Source organism: Pempheris klunzingeri, chromosome 18 (genome assembly GCF_042242105.1).
Source record: "Pempheris klunzingeri isolate RE-2024b chromosome 18, fPemKlu1.hap1, whole genome shotgun sequence".
Classification (NCBI taxonomy): Eukaryota; Metazoa; Chordata; class Actinopteri; order Acropomatiformes; family Pempheridae; genus Pempheris; species Pempheris klunzingeri.
Genome location: NC_092029.1, coordinates 12,349,172 through 12,363,705, shown reverse-complemented (window position 1 = coordinate 12,363,705; position 14,534 = coordinate 12,349,172). Strand labels below are relative to the sequence as shown.

Genomic DNA, 14,534 nt, shown 5'->3' with positions numbered 1-14,534 from the left:
CCAACTTAAAAAACCTCTCTTATGTACTTCAACCCATTTGAAAGAACCACACTTAATTATTAAGTTTTCAAAATTGACATTTCAATTGACTAAACATTAAACATCATCAATAATTGCTTTTGCCTGAAAACAGGTGATTGTAAGGGCTATGATTAATTTTAAAATAAAAACATGCTTTTCTATAATTGATTTGTAACTCCCCGTATCTTTAATGTTGTCTAAACATCAACAACTGTATAAGAACTTGCCTTCTGAAACTATAGTTGGCAAATTTAAAATGAATTAACTTTTTATGAGTAAAGAAGAGTTCAGTATTTGATGCCAGCTTTTGGTACTTGATCTTTTTTCGGTATTTGGCGCTATGAAGACATTTAACACTTAACATAATCACAAACCAAAGCTCAGTGGTGAATGTTGTGTTTGAGAATTCACTGCAAATATTGATTATACAAATTTCAATATTCAGGTTGAAATGTGCTACTTTTAGTTTGTTTTATAGCATCAATTTATTTTCAGAAGAAACATTATACATTCTACAGTCTTGCACACCATAACCCTCAGGATGGGATCAAGGGAACACACACACACACACACACTTTGTCTATTCCTTTTGATTATTCTCACAAATGTATTCTGCCCTTTTCTGTATTTGCTGTCTTTTGTTTGTCAGGGATGATGGAAAGGTTGTCTGCAGTTGAACACAGAGCCTCCTAAAATATATTTTCTGACTGCTTTTGTCCATTGGGTGGTTTTAAAAGAGAGAGATCTTAAAAAGTAGACACTATTGTTTTCAGCTTGTTGTTTTTGGGGAAGCCTAGACATTTTTCCACATACAAATTATTCAAACAATAGCCCTACCTGTACATGTGCAAGTACAGGTTACATAAACCGTTACCAATTACACCTCCAAAAGTTTAGAGCAGCAGCTAAGAGTAGGAGTTTGTGGGTGTCTACTTGCAGGGAGCAAGATGGCTGTTAGCTAACAGCAAAGCTATGGAGTCATGTAGGACAAGGGCAGGGAGAGTGTTAAAGTCAGTCAATGTTTATTGTTTGATATTTCAACCAATAAACATGAATAAGGGGCTCATAAAAGTAAGTTCTAGTCTTGGTCCACAATTCAAAGCCTTAATGCGCCTGAGGGAATCGTCGCTTTAATATGTATGCTCATCTTAAATTTTTCTGCATCTTTATTAGGCTTTGTGTAACAAGCAAATGTTACAGCTTGCCATTAATTTCTGTGAATTATATGTGCATGTTTATCTGTCGCGTTCAGTTTATCACCACTCTTTGTCAAACTTTTATAGAAACTGTAAACTTCACATGGTTGCTGAACTTTTGATTTAAAGGCTCCCAACTCTTAGCACTGCCTTTTGTGCCCAGGTGACCAATAAGGTGGAGCTGGAGCCCAGGCAGTTTGTCGATTGGATGCGTCTGGAGCCCCAGTCTATGGTTTGGCTTCCTGTCCTGCACAGAGTGGCCGCTGCAGAGACGGCGAAACATCAGGCCAAGTGTAACATCTGTAAGGAGTGTCCCATTGTCGGCTTCAGGTAAACACAAATGCACGCTCAGAAAGAGTTAATTCAAGGTTTGTGAAGGCACACATTCAAAAGAAAGAGACAAGTAATACCACATACACCAACACCAAATATGCCAATGTTCTGTGTTGTTCTCTCCTGGTTGAGCATAAAGGGCAGATCTGCTCTGGAGGGCAGGCATTTATCTAAATGTCAACAGCTGATACACCACTGACTAAATACCAACCAGAGGTTTGCACTGAAACATACACACATACTCATGCTCATACACACAAAACATACAGCGCACGGCCGCATTCACAAAGTTCTCAAAGAACCAATTGGCTGGCAAACAATCCATAACAGACCACCCTCTGATACTGTGCACAACTGACAATCCCACTCATACACACATACACACACGCACCCACCCACACACACACACACACACACACCCATAGCTGCCTTATGTCCCCTGTTTCACTTAGTTCCTTTCTTGCATTATCTTACTCCTAGTGATGACAGATAAACTAAGATGTTTGTTCCTGTTCAATAGCTTTAGTCGATTTATCAAAGAAATTTGTTTTTCACGCACAGTTTTTCACATTTTGGCAGGAGAAGCTTTTTACGTGGCTAAAGCTACAGTATGTGTAACACCACACTAAGTGAAGCAGGGTGGCAGGATTGTCCCCTTCAGATCCCTTGCTTTGCCAGCAGAAAGAGAAATAAAGTCAGACATTTGATGAAGCACACGTCTCCCAAGTTGTGTCATTGATCGATGAGAGGTAGCGATGGAGGAAGGGAAAGGCAGAGCGCAAGAGAGAAAAAGGAAGAAAACTGCACAGCAGGCATTTTGCAGATTTCAGTAGCAGTAGTTTTTCATACTAACACTGTACATGGGATCATCTAATAGCTCAAGCATAATGTAAAGGATAATGTGTTAGCAGATATGTTTACTGGTGAATGTCAACTCAGCCGCAGCAAATTAGTGGGATCGTCAACAAGCCACTTTCAACACGCACCATTTCCTGTGCATTCAAGCAAGCTTGTCCTGAGCATCATTTACGTATTTTCTCACAATGTGAGACCTTTCAGTAATATTTGAAACTTATAGCCTCTGCTACAAAATGCCAGTGAGAGTAAAGACTTTTGTTTGTGTTTGTTTTGTGTTTTTTATATGATTACTTGTCGGACTGATGATGTCTTTGTTGTTTGTATTGCACGATGTTTTAGATCAGTATTCCCATCCAGGGGTACTTGTACCGTAGCTGGTTAAAGAATGTTGTGCTTATATATATATTTGTGCTTTGGTGCTACAATTTGCTGACTGCAAAGTTCATACCTCCCACCTGCTGGAGCCAGCTGGAGCTCCTCAGCAACACATGTTACCACTAAAATCTAAAAGTAATAGACAAATAAGCACTTTTAACAGGAGGGATCTCCTTTTAAAAGGATCTCACTTAAAGAGGACCAAACAATACAGGTTCCATAATCAAAGATGTTATTGGATGAACTCATTAATTAAGGGCCATATCAGCACCTCCCACTTTGAAGGTGAAGTAACGCCCCCTCCTCATAGTAATATGCTGTTTGTCACTGCGTAATGGCGCATTTGACTTGGCGGTTTTGTGTCTGCTGTTGCTTCCTTTGATATATGGCACTCTCTCGTAGCTCATCAGTCAGCTAACCTTGGGAGAGCTGGAGAGGAGAGAAAGATAAAAGACTTAAGCTATTATGTCTGAATGGCTCCTGTCTCAATTTAGCTGTTAAATGGCCCTCTGGATACAGCTGCTGCTGAGGACAACATCCTTGACAGTTGTTGACACGTTGTTGTGTTTTAGTGGAAATCCAACTGTCACACTGTCAGCATATTGAGAAGGGTTTTTTTATGTGTGCGTGTGTGTGTGTGTGTGTGTGTGTGTGTATGAACACCTGCATGTGCAAAATGTGTGACAGAGTGACAGTAGAAATTGACACCTCTCCAGGAGGCCCCACTGTTGCCCAGAGATGAGTCATGTTGTAGGGCCACATATGTGCTCACACACTCTCACACCTGGAGGAGATGAAAGTCACATCTACACACTACTACCCAACTCAACTTATCTCACTTTTTCACCCTCCGACCCCCCCCCCCCTCTCTCTCTCTCTAGGTATCGCAGTCTGAAGCATTTCAACTATGACGTGTGTCAGAGCTGCTTCTTTTCTGGGCGCACCGCCAAGGGCCACAAGCTCAACTACCCCATGGTGGAGTACTGCACACCGGTGAGGGAGTAACACACACACACACACACACACACACACACACACACACATACACTGTTCAGCAGCTCACCTCCTATCTCTTTCCCACGTGCTCACACACTCCACTCATCCATTTAATGAAAGCACACACATTTGCACTCACAAACTTTGGTTATCACAGCAACGCATTTATACTGGTTTTCAATTTGAATTGACTACCTCGCACTGAACACATCCACATCCACACAACATGCCTTTACTCGTCTGAGAAGGTTTTCCACAAGATTTTAGGATCTAGCTGCAGAGATTTGCTCCAATTTAAAAGCAGTGTTGACTTTGGGTGAATTTTGGACTGTACGGCAGCCAACGCTGGAATGAATGCAGCCCCTTTTTTCATTTCTATAAGCTGAGGTGGTGCCAGGGCAGATGGCCATGGCAAAAAATAACGCAGGGTCTTCCTGCAGAAGAGTGTAATCTAGAGCAACTTTTGTTGTAGTGCAACATCCCTTGGTATAGAACTAAGTCAGCCAAGTATGTGCAAACACACACTCTTAGTCGAGTATTTTGCATTCACTGAATGTATCAGTATTATTACTGTTAAAATACTGTAATATAACAGTATTTCCTCTGTTAACCAGGGGATCATCGCAACAAAAGATAAAGTGATTGTCTCTAACTTTTGAGAGATGGAAAATCCTTCCTCATAATATTATGCGCAGTTGTACGATGTTTTGGTGTCCGATAGATCTTCAACTCATCAATCTTTTTTGATTGTCTCACAAAAACCTTAACCAAACACGCCCACAACAACATTGCCTCTCGTACTTTTGTAACGTTGGACTATTTCCAGTGTGAACGCCCACAAAGGCCTGGCTCACAGTCTGCATTCCAATTTATTCTAAAGGTTGAGGTCGGGGATCTGAGAGCAAATGGGGATGAGTCAAGTTCTTGCACAACAAACTCAGGAAGTCATTTCTTTATGGACATGTGTGGACAGGGATGTCCACATACTTTTGGCCTCGCAGTTTAAGTGTTAAGGTGTTTCATTACAAAGTGCTGTATGAGTGATAAGCATGACAGACCTCAACTTGACCAAAGACAGTCCACCAAATCAAAAGTTAACAAATCCATAACAAGTGCATTGTGACTCTTGTCCAACACCAGTTTATATCAGACCTGAACAGAAAATCAAATCCTAGCCTTAATATATAATGGTTTGCCTTTTTGAAGTGTGCTCCATACATGAACAAACAAACTTTTAACCCCTCACTGTGCAAGTTGACATTACTCCTGCCCCTTGCCTCTACGTCCTACTTCCCTTGCAGATGATTTCTCCAACTTGTTCCACAGTCAACCCTCACAACAGACCTCTGGCTTAATTTAGATTTACATGAACAAATGGTAAAATATTTGTTGGCTCCCTGTGGTCTTTTTTTTTTATCATTTCTGCCAGAAAGCAATATTTCACTGTACTACTACGCAGAGAGAAGAATATTAGAAAAGTGGGAGCCTGGCGAAATTGAGCATTGGTCTCTTTCTCAATTAGATCACACACTTGAGGGCCAACTCGTTTCTGTATTGCTTAATGTCAAACTTTGAGTGACTCGAGTGGAGATGTTTCTCATTTCTTTTAATTTGCTTTTTCAATTTTGCAAATGGGATAGCTATTTACTTTGGAGTAGTAGCCGCAGGGTGTGGTGATCATTCTTAAGATACCCTGCAGCTGCCTGCCACAACTTTGAAAGAACATCTTATTTTCAGCTTTGCTGCAGCAACACCTAAAATTTTGGTTTAAGATTATTATGCAGCCCTAAGGTACGTCACACTAGTTTAGTGACTGTCAACTTTTTCAGAAAGGAGGAAATAAACTGTGACTTCAGATGAGATTCAACATTTCTCCCTGATTTTTTCCACCATCGTCACATCTTTAAATCAAGTGGATTTCAGTCGGATTTTGTCAATGATATGCTCTCATTCCCATTAAATAAAGGTATATACACTAAAAGTTAGGGATATTCGGCTTTCAGGTGAAATTTCAGGATGAACCTAAAATGCATTCTAACCTTTCCAGGTGAACTTAATGTGACCTTCTCTAAACCTTTGAATGCACATGTCCAACTGTTCAGTGTTTCAGTACTTTTTGCACAAGTTGCTGTTCTCTAACAAGAAGCTTAACAGCAACATTCACAACAGGTTTGATCCATGAATCCACCAATACATTTCCTGCTTCAGTTAGAATTGGTATTTAAACAGTCCTCCTCATCATGCTGTTCACATTCTGACATCATGAGACCAGTTGATCAACAGCACCTCGCCATTGTGAGGCTTCAAACAGGAAGTCCTCAGACGGAGGTGTTCACTGAGCTTAGAGGGTCACAGAGTGTCATCAGGAGGTTGTAACAGTGATACAGAGAGACTGGAAGAGTCACAGAAAGGAGAGGAGTGGACGTCCTTTGGCCACATCCCTATTTATTGAGACATTGAAATTTTATGTTGTGGTATACCTACCACTGTTGGTAGATTTTCTTTCAATAAATTGTTTGAGATGAAGAAATTACCATTGCATGCTTCTACTTAAATGCTCTACTTTCATGATATAATATCACTGTAGCATTCACTTTTTACATTTTCCATAAATTTCACCTGAAAGTCGAATATCCCTAACTTTTTGTGAGTAGTGTATTTCCAAATTCATACAAATAAGGAAAAGAAGAGCAATTCTAATTTAAAGGTAAGGCTAATCCAAATTTTTTTTTTATCTTCATGAGATATCTATACAACCTAACCTAACTCTGTGGTAGTTAAAAGGATCAGATATAATTTGAAATTATTATTTCATTATTATTGATAGATATATCTATCAATATATATCATCATCTGTGTCTGGGGAACATTGAGGACTATTTAGACTCTCCTAGACTGTCTTATACCTTTTTGCCCAACAGTCTGAGCAGCTAAGTAAGACAGACTTTGTTTAGACAAGATAATGAACGTAAGGACCACGCTGAGAAAACAGCTATGATAGCAGATCTCACTGTAAGGACAATAATCAGTGTGACAGAAATCTGGTGTGTTTGGCAGAAAAGAGAGGTTCATGACAGCAGCCTGGAAGCTGCAAAATGTAAATGACTGGGAGAAAAAGACCAGAGATTGTATGCACTGCCATAATGTTAAGCTCTGTGACAGCCAGAAAGTGGTCACAACTTATCACTATCAGTACTTTGAAGAATGGCTGTGACAGCAGCATACTGTCCGCAGCCAAATACAAGCAAATTATTGAGAGCCGCTAGCTCTGCATTGCCAAACACCTTAGACCGGTTTATCACTTGTGTTCGGCCCTGACCTTAAGCAAACAATGCTGTAGAACAAAAGTAAGAAAAACTTTGAAATGCTTATAGAGCTCTGAAACTTGCTGTTCATAAACATGCCGCATATCTAACTTAAAAGAGGTTTATTGAACTGCAAGATACAGTAGACTGGGGGCAAATCACTCAGATCTAGCAGTTCCAAGCTGTTAAATGTGTTTAAGACCCAAATCTGCAGTTCCTGCCAGAGGAAAATCAAATAAAACTCATCGGAATCAACTTATTGTGTCATTACGAATCCTGCAGCTCGACTCAACTTGATTCAACACCTTTGAAGTGCAAGATATTTTTTTAATGGTTTCTCACGGTTTCCTTGAAAAATATCAGTATCACACATGCATTATATTTACCCTTCTGCCCACACACAAACCACATTGTGCTGCAGTTTTATACCTTTGAAAATATCAAGTCTTTATTGAACAATGATGCTACAAAAACTAGATTTTGCAGAGAGTTAAAGATTGATTGTGGCTTTTGTGAGACTCAGTATGGTCATTTAATAAGATTTGTTCTTTCATCTTTGTCATACTGTTTATTTTATGGCCACAATATTGCTTTTTTTATTAGGTTTTTATTTTTATAGGAGTGGCATTTTCATAGTTCCAGTGGGCTTTGTCAGTGATATTGAAGAAGCCAAAATTGGTGTCATGCTATATTGATTATTGTAATTTCAATGCTAACTGGAAATAATGTTTGAGTTCAACTTTGACTGGTGTCTATAGTGTCACAATGCATCAGGGGTGCCCTACAGCCCTTGTGTTTATGAGCCACACCCTATGACTCAACATGTCCCATTCGATTCCAGCTGGGGGGTTTTGTTGCATGTCATAACCCACCTTTTCTTTCGCTCCCATTGTATCCTGTCTATGTCCATATCTAACAAAGGCAGAAATGACTTAAAGTAACCAGGGACCAGGGCCCACAGGGCCGTGGCTACATGTTGGTTTTTCTCAAGAGGGAGCTCCCCTCCTAGGTTTAGCTTCAGAAATGGGCTGTGGTTTCTCTATTCCCGAGGAGGTGCAGCTCCTTCATAATGGATCTTTGAACCACTCTTAGTGCGCCCCCCCCCCCCTGCAACCAATTTGCCTTGAGAGACCCTACCAGGAGCTCCCTGAGTCACAGGGGCACACATACCCTTCCACTGTGTTAAGGTGCTGATTCTCTATGAGGCACAGACACGTACGACGCACATATAAACTTGCACAAATGCTCCTCCAGCTTAAGTATAATTGTTCTTTAATTGCTGTTGGTTTGCTCAAGCTACCATCTTAAATTGTGCGGATTAGTCAATAAGCCAAGTGAACTCAATAGAGTCTGTTCATTTATGCATATCTGTCAACTGTGGGAGTTTTTTTAATCTGTGTGTGTGTGTGAGTGTGTGTGTGTTCAGTGGTGGTTGTCTGAACCCTCTGCAAAGGGATTTTCTCTCCCCATGGTCAGACTGCTGTGGTAATTTGTTGTTTGCTTGCAAAGCAAAAAACGCCTCTGCAGGACGAACACCTTTACTAAGTATCTAATTAACTAAGCACATTCTCTCCACACACAAATACATATGCGGTCTATGTGTGCACAAAGGACTGTGGAAGTACATAAACTCTCTCACACACACACACACACACTGCAATAAATGACAAGCAAACTTTGTCTCTTTGTCCATCTTTCTCTCTCTTGTAGACGACATCAGGTGAGGACATGCGGGATTTCACCAAAGTGCTGAAGAATAAGTTCCGATCGAAGAAGTACTTTGCCAAACATCCTCGGCTAGGTTACCTTCCAGTGCAGACAGTTCTAGAGGGCGACAATATGGAAACGTGAGTATCACTCTGTGAGGAACAGTACCCAAATCTGAATAGCTGAAGTACATTAAAAACTCTCATGTCTTTATGCCTCGTGCATCACAACACTTTTCTGCTGTCCTAAAGTCACTTAAGGTCACAGTAAAAGGGTTTTACTGAATGTTTTTCATCATCATTCATAATTTTTAGCTTCAGTAAAGTGATATGTTTGTGAGTGAAATGGAATACTTGGCAGGATTTAGTTGTGAGAGGGATTCAAATCAAATTCTTCAAATTTGATGAGATCACTCGGAAGTCTTAGTGAAAACAGCGTGATATCGAGCTCTAGTCAGTTATAGAGGACTGTTGGTCTCCATCCACAACTCCCTGGAGTTGCTAGATCAAGAGTAAGAAGATGAGGGAATTAATAAAGTAGAGCATAATCATATCCTCTGGAAATGTAGACAAAGTGTTGCCAACTGACATCCAAACGCACATCCTACTGCTCTACTAGCTGGTGTACCATAGCTACAACTACAGCTAATGTTCAAGTCCAGTTTTATGTTATTGGCAGGGTTACCTAATCACCTCAATTTGATTGGATACATTTGTGTAAAGGCTTCCAGTTCAAGATGAGTCTTGCTGAAGACATGGAGAGAAGAGAGGGATTTTTCTGTAGAATTGCTCAAAAATAATTTTTTACTCTTTTTTTTGATATATAACAAGAAATAATTTAATTAACACAAGGAGACCAAACTGTATTTTTCATTTCATTGTTTCTTCAAAAGCTGGGCTGCTTGTGACACAATGATTTAACTGTGCTTTAAAGTGGTACTTCAGTCATTCAGAATTGCACATTGATAACAGACAAATTGAAATAAGAATGGTAAAAATGAATGCTGCAGAGGTTTTCATAAGAAAACCAGGTCTGTCACACTTCATGCTCACAGTTTGTAGCTTGGACTTCCATTTACACACTTCATAGTCTCTGGGTCAGAATTACTCAAGTGATCACGATTGTAATATTAATTTTCTTCTTATAAGCTGCACTAAACATTATAGAACAGCTGTCACAGGCTCAGGAGTACTCCCCATGACTGACTTTGATATGTACAATTGATGGAATATCCTCAGGTCACAGGTTATGAAAAGTCTCACGCATTACACTCACTCACACACACACACACACACACCTGTGCTACAGTGTGTGTGCAGTCTTAATTTCCCACTGAGTTTATGTGCTTATTTACCTGTCGGTCCAGTCTTTACCTGATGCTGTAGATCTTCTGCCTGCAGCACCTGCCTCAGTGACTATGTCTGATTTATGTCCTTGCCCCTGCCAGCTGTAGCCCCCCCCCCCCAGAGCCGTTAAAGTAGGCTCACATTATGCAGATGCCCCAGGCATGCTCCTCATCCTCCCCGCTGGAGTGTGTGCCTGAGTTGTGGCCCTTTCTATTACCAGCCCACTTGCCCCGCGTGCTCCACAACAGTGTCACTCTTTTGTCACTCGTTTCGTGTTTTTTCAACATTTTATCCATCCATTTGTACCTAATATTACATTCTGGCACTCACCACCAATGCTCTCTCGCTTTTGAACCATGTCATTTAGCATTTTGTTAAAACCAAAAGCTCTCAAAGAGCCAAAACAGTTTCATATGTGCACTCACAGTGACTCACCTGATAGATTTTCCCTGACATCCAGTTGCACACAGTCACCTCTCAAATGGATTGCTCTCCCTTTTTCATCCCTCCCATCCTTGCCCATCCTCCTCCTTACCTCACACTTCGTGCCAGTCTCACTTTCCTCCTCACTTCCCTTCCTCTCTGAAAAATGACTCCTGCAGCGTTGCCTGCCTGATAAATGCCTCTAAAAGGTAGAGGAATTGTGGCGAAATGCAGAGATCTTTTCTAAATATGGCAGGAGGGACTGGTGACTTAGAAATGTAGGACTTTTCATGGTGATAATTTTCCCATCTTTTTTACTGCATTAGGTCGATCCTGTGAGCTGTGGGCTATCCACACATTACCACAGGCTTGAGTACACTATAAACACACTTGTGTGCAGAAATAAGCCCTTTGGACCGTCTGTAAGATCTGATTCAAACATATGATCAGTATTAAGAAATACTCAGCACATAGCATTCATTTTAGACCTGCATTGTCACAGTTTAGTGGCTTTTGTCATCTCCATGTCTCTAAAATGAATACTGTGACCTAAATTGAAATGGATTTTTCTGTAATTGGAACAAGGCTAGGTCCCTGCTTAAAAAGAGGAATTATACAGATTAGGTGAACATCATTTGCCACCATGTTTATTGTAATAAGAATATGATTGCTCCCAATTTTTCAATTTCAAAAAATGATATGACATTTTTTAATTTGAGTCTACACAATACAAATCTGAGAAATCAGTAAAATGGGGGAAAAAGCCAGTGTCATCCTGGATATCATGCTTAAAGATTTAAGGTATGTGTGTCCAATTCTAGAATATCCACCCAAACCTATTAAATGCATTGTCAGACTCCACTGTTGTATTAACAAAGCGAACTTCTAAGAAGTTGTAATTTTTAAAGTAGCGTAGCGACAGAAGAGAAAATTAGATTGTCTGCTGTATAATTGCCCTCCCTAATGGACTCACTCGCTGTCTCCCTCTCCTCTCCACTTTTGTATCATAATTTCACTTTTTTAATTCCACCCACTCTGTTTCTTTCCACCTTGAAAGTGCAAAACACCACTTACCCTCACCTCCCACTTGTATCTTTGCTTCATTTCACGGCGGATAGGATTTTTGATTCGTCACAGCTATATTTGATAATGTGAAAGAACCATTCTAATGGTTTCCCACTCAGTTGTTTTTGCTTTTCACCCTGTACTGGATAGAGTAGACTAGTTTCTGCTGCATTAGGCCACGTGAATTTAAGAATTAGTGGCAACATTTATTTATTTATTTAATTTTTCCCCCCAGAATTCAGTCTTAACAAAAAAATTATGTTTACTATAAGTAGTTACCACAAAGGCAATTACTTTAAGGTGACTAAAACTATCCGAAGTGTTCCTAATGATGGCGGAGATGTCTAATGATGATGTTTCCAGTGATGACAGAGGTACCATGTTTGTAGGCTCTATAATTATGATGTAGCTGACATGCATCTCCTCAAAATTGTAATTACACAATTTGGCCTATGGAGATACCATGTAGGGACCGCGAGGACTGGCACTGCTTGTGTTTTTTCCTACAAGTTTCTGATGTCGGTAGAGAATGTTGATCATGAAGTTAACTTTAACAAAGTCGAACAAAGACACATTAGTCTTCTCCCCTCAGTAATGCACGTCTAACAAAGTCATCTTCCGTGAAAAACTTCTGCTCCCCACAGGCACTCAACATTAAAACATTAGAAACTCTGCGATTGCACAGCAGTTTGTCTCCTATTTAGCAATGCGAAGAGGGGAAACAACAGTTACCTGAATGTAACTTTAGTTCTATAGGTTTGTTGTAGCCCACCACAGTTGTGGCAAGATGGTTCACCAATGCCCCCCCTTTTTTGGACTGGTCCACATCAACTCCTTGTTGTTTCAGAATCAGCCTAATAAAGGTGTTTAGTTAGGGTCTGGTGAGTGTGAAGGTTACAGTATGTGATTCACATGATTTTCAAACTTATCAAACCACTTAAATGACCCCTACAGCATCTGTGAACGAATCAGCATTCGTTGCTTTTTCCACTCATTTGTTAGGTTTGTCTTTGTAGTTTACACCCTTCTGTATGTACTGTACATAAATGCATCTGCACAAGGCTCTTTTACGCACTTAGTGCAATAATCCATACTCATAAAATACAATACAAACAAATACAAATACAAATACAATACGTACAAACAATACATACAAATAAAAACAGGAGTATCTCTCACACATACAGACACATGTTCCACTCTCCAGCCCTCTAGCTGTCTTTCTGACAGACAGGTAGAGTTGTCAGCACGTGCAGATGGCCTTTTATCCCTTACAAAGAAAGCAGAGGACAGGGAGAGCACAGAAAAGCAGTGCTAAATGTGTCAGAGTGACTACCCCACCATTATGGACTAAATTGTTTTTTTGAGATACATTTTAGTGCATTAAAAAAAAAAAAGACAGAAAGACATAAAAGGCAGTTTTTCATCAGTCGGAGGCTCCAAGCCAGTGGAAAGCACGATGCTCCGAGTCTTCAGTTTGGTGACATCATTTGAGCCAGCCTCTTCAAAAACATGCCTTTCTACATGGGTTTTAGCTGGTGAGTGGGTATTGCTCAACCAAGGTCTTTTACCATTTGTTCAGGCTTTGCTATTCACTGTACTGGCAAGACTGACTTGTGTAATTTAAATTTTGTACATTTTAAACTGATTATGTATTTTGAATTTTCTCTCTAATTGAGTTTGACTTATGGGACCTCATTCAGATCAGTACCAAATAAAAAGGAAGAGTTGCAAAGTTTTTATTTTGAAGCATTGTCTCGCTTTATGGTATTTTGATGCTCACAGATTTAATGGAAGCAGTCATACTCTCATTGAAAAGCAAGGAGGGAATACAATTAAGATGTTCATGATAACCTGACACATGGTGATCTTTTATAAATACCGTTTTAAAACTTTTGATTAACTGTACATATGAATTTTGCTCAGCCGGTTCAGACATTTAGCACAGTACCAGGGGAAGAGAAATGTGAACAGCACTCTGCACCCTGTTATTGTACTTCAACAGGCACAACAAGCCTTCCATCCAAACACTCTTTACAGCAGCCACATTTGTCAGAAGCCACTTATTCCCAAGGTCTCTGCTGTCGTGATTACTCCCTCCCTCTCTTTCCTTCACTCATTTTTCGCCATGCTTCATTTCCAATTTCTTCTCTCTTCCTCACTGTGTTACAGTAACTCTTGTTTCTGTCTTCACTACAAGCTACCTTTTGTGTAGTGCATCCATCTGAAGGTTAAAGCCATGCCATTTTAAGTGGATCAGACAAAGTTGGTTGAAAGGAGAGCCATCTACACTCTGCAAAGCTGTCTAGTTTTTGGCAATAATGAAAACTGACATCACTCTCCTGAAAAACAAAATGAGCACACGAAATTTTTTCTTCTGGCAAAGATGTTGGTGAGGGCGTATGAAACGCTGTACCAACGGCTCTGAATAGTTAACTCAGTCTGCCCTGCTGACCCAGATCTTTTTCTCTCGCTGTTTCGCTCTCTCTGAATACTCTGCTGCATTTCAAATTCTCCTCGCAGCTACAGAAGTGTGACTACACTGGCTGCCCCACTGTGAGAAATATAACCACCAAGCCGCATGTCTCCCTCTGAATTTCCCTTATTTAATGTGGGAGGGAAAAAAAAGCACACGGCGAAAGAATGTCTACCTCAACTGTTATCTTACCAATTTCTAACCAGCCTCTTCCGTGAAAACAACACATTTCTTTGTGTTTCTGAGATAAGAGGGCGTCCCATCTGTTTACAAAATGTATGCTCTGTGTCTCCAAGAATAGCTCCAATTATCACAGAATGGAAACCAGAAACTTTGAAAGACTTGACATCAAGACTCTAGTATCCTCGTTTGTCACGTATTTCCAAAAACTTAAATGACCAGTAGCTTAATTTGCTGGGTTCTTATACACCAA

At 40.1% G+C, this 14,534-nt stretch overlaps 1 protein-coding gene across 1 annotated transcript in view; it reads left to right on the top strand.

The window, feature by feature from the left end:
• Positions 1–14,534, top strand: part of utrn (utrophin) — a 174,787-nt gene that overhangs the window by 139,663 nt on the left and 20,590 nt on the right. Inside the window, exons 68-70 of the mRNA XM_070849703.1 lie at positions 1,381–1,547; positions 3,665–3,776; positions 8,795–8,931. Of these exons, the coding sequence (XP_070705804.1) occupies positions 1,381–1,547; positions 3,665–3,776; positions 8,795–8,931 (416 nt within the window). The remainder of the gene's footprint in view (positions 1–1,380; positions 1,548–3,664; positions 3,777–8,794; positions 8,932–14,534) is intronic.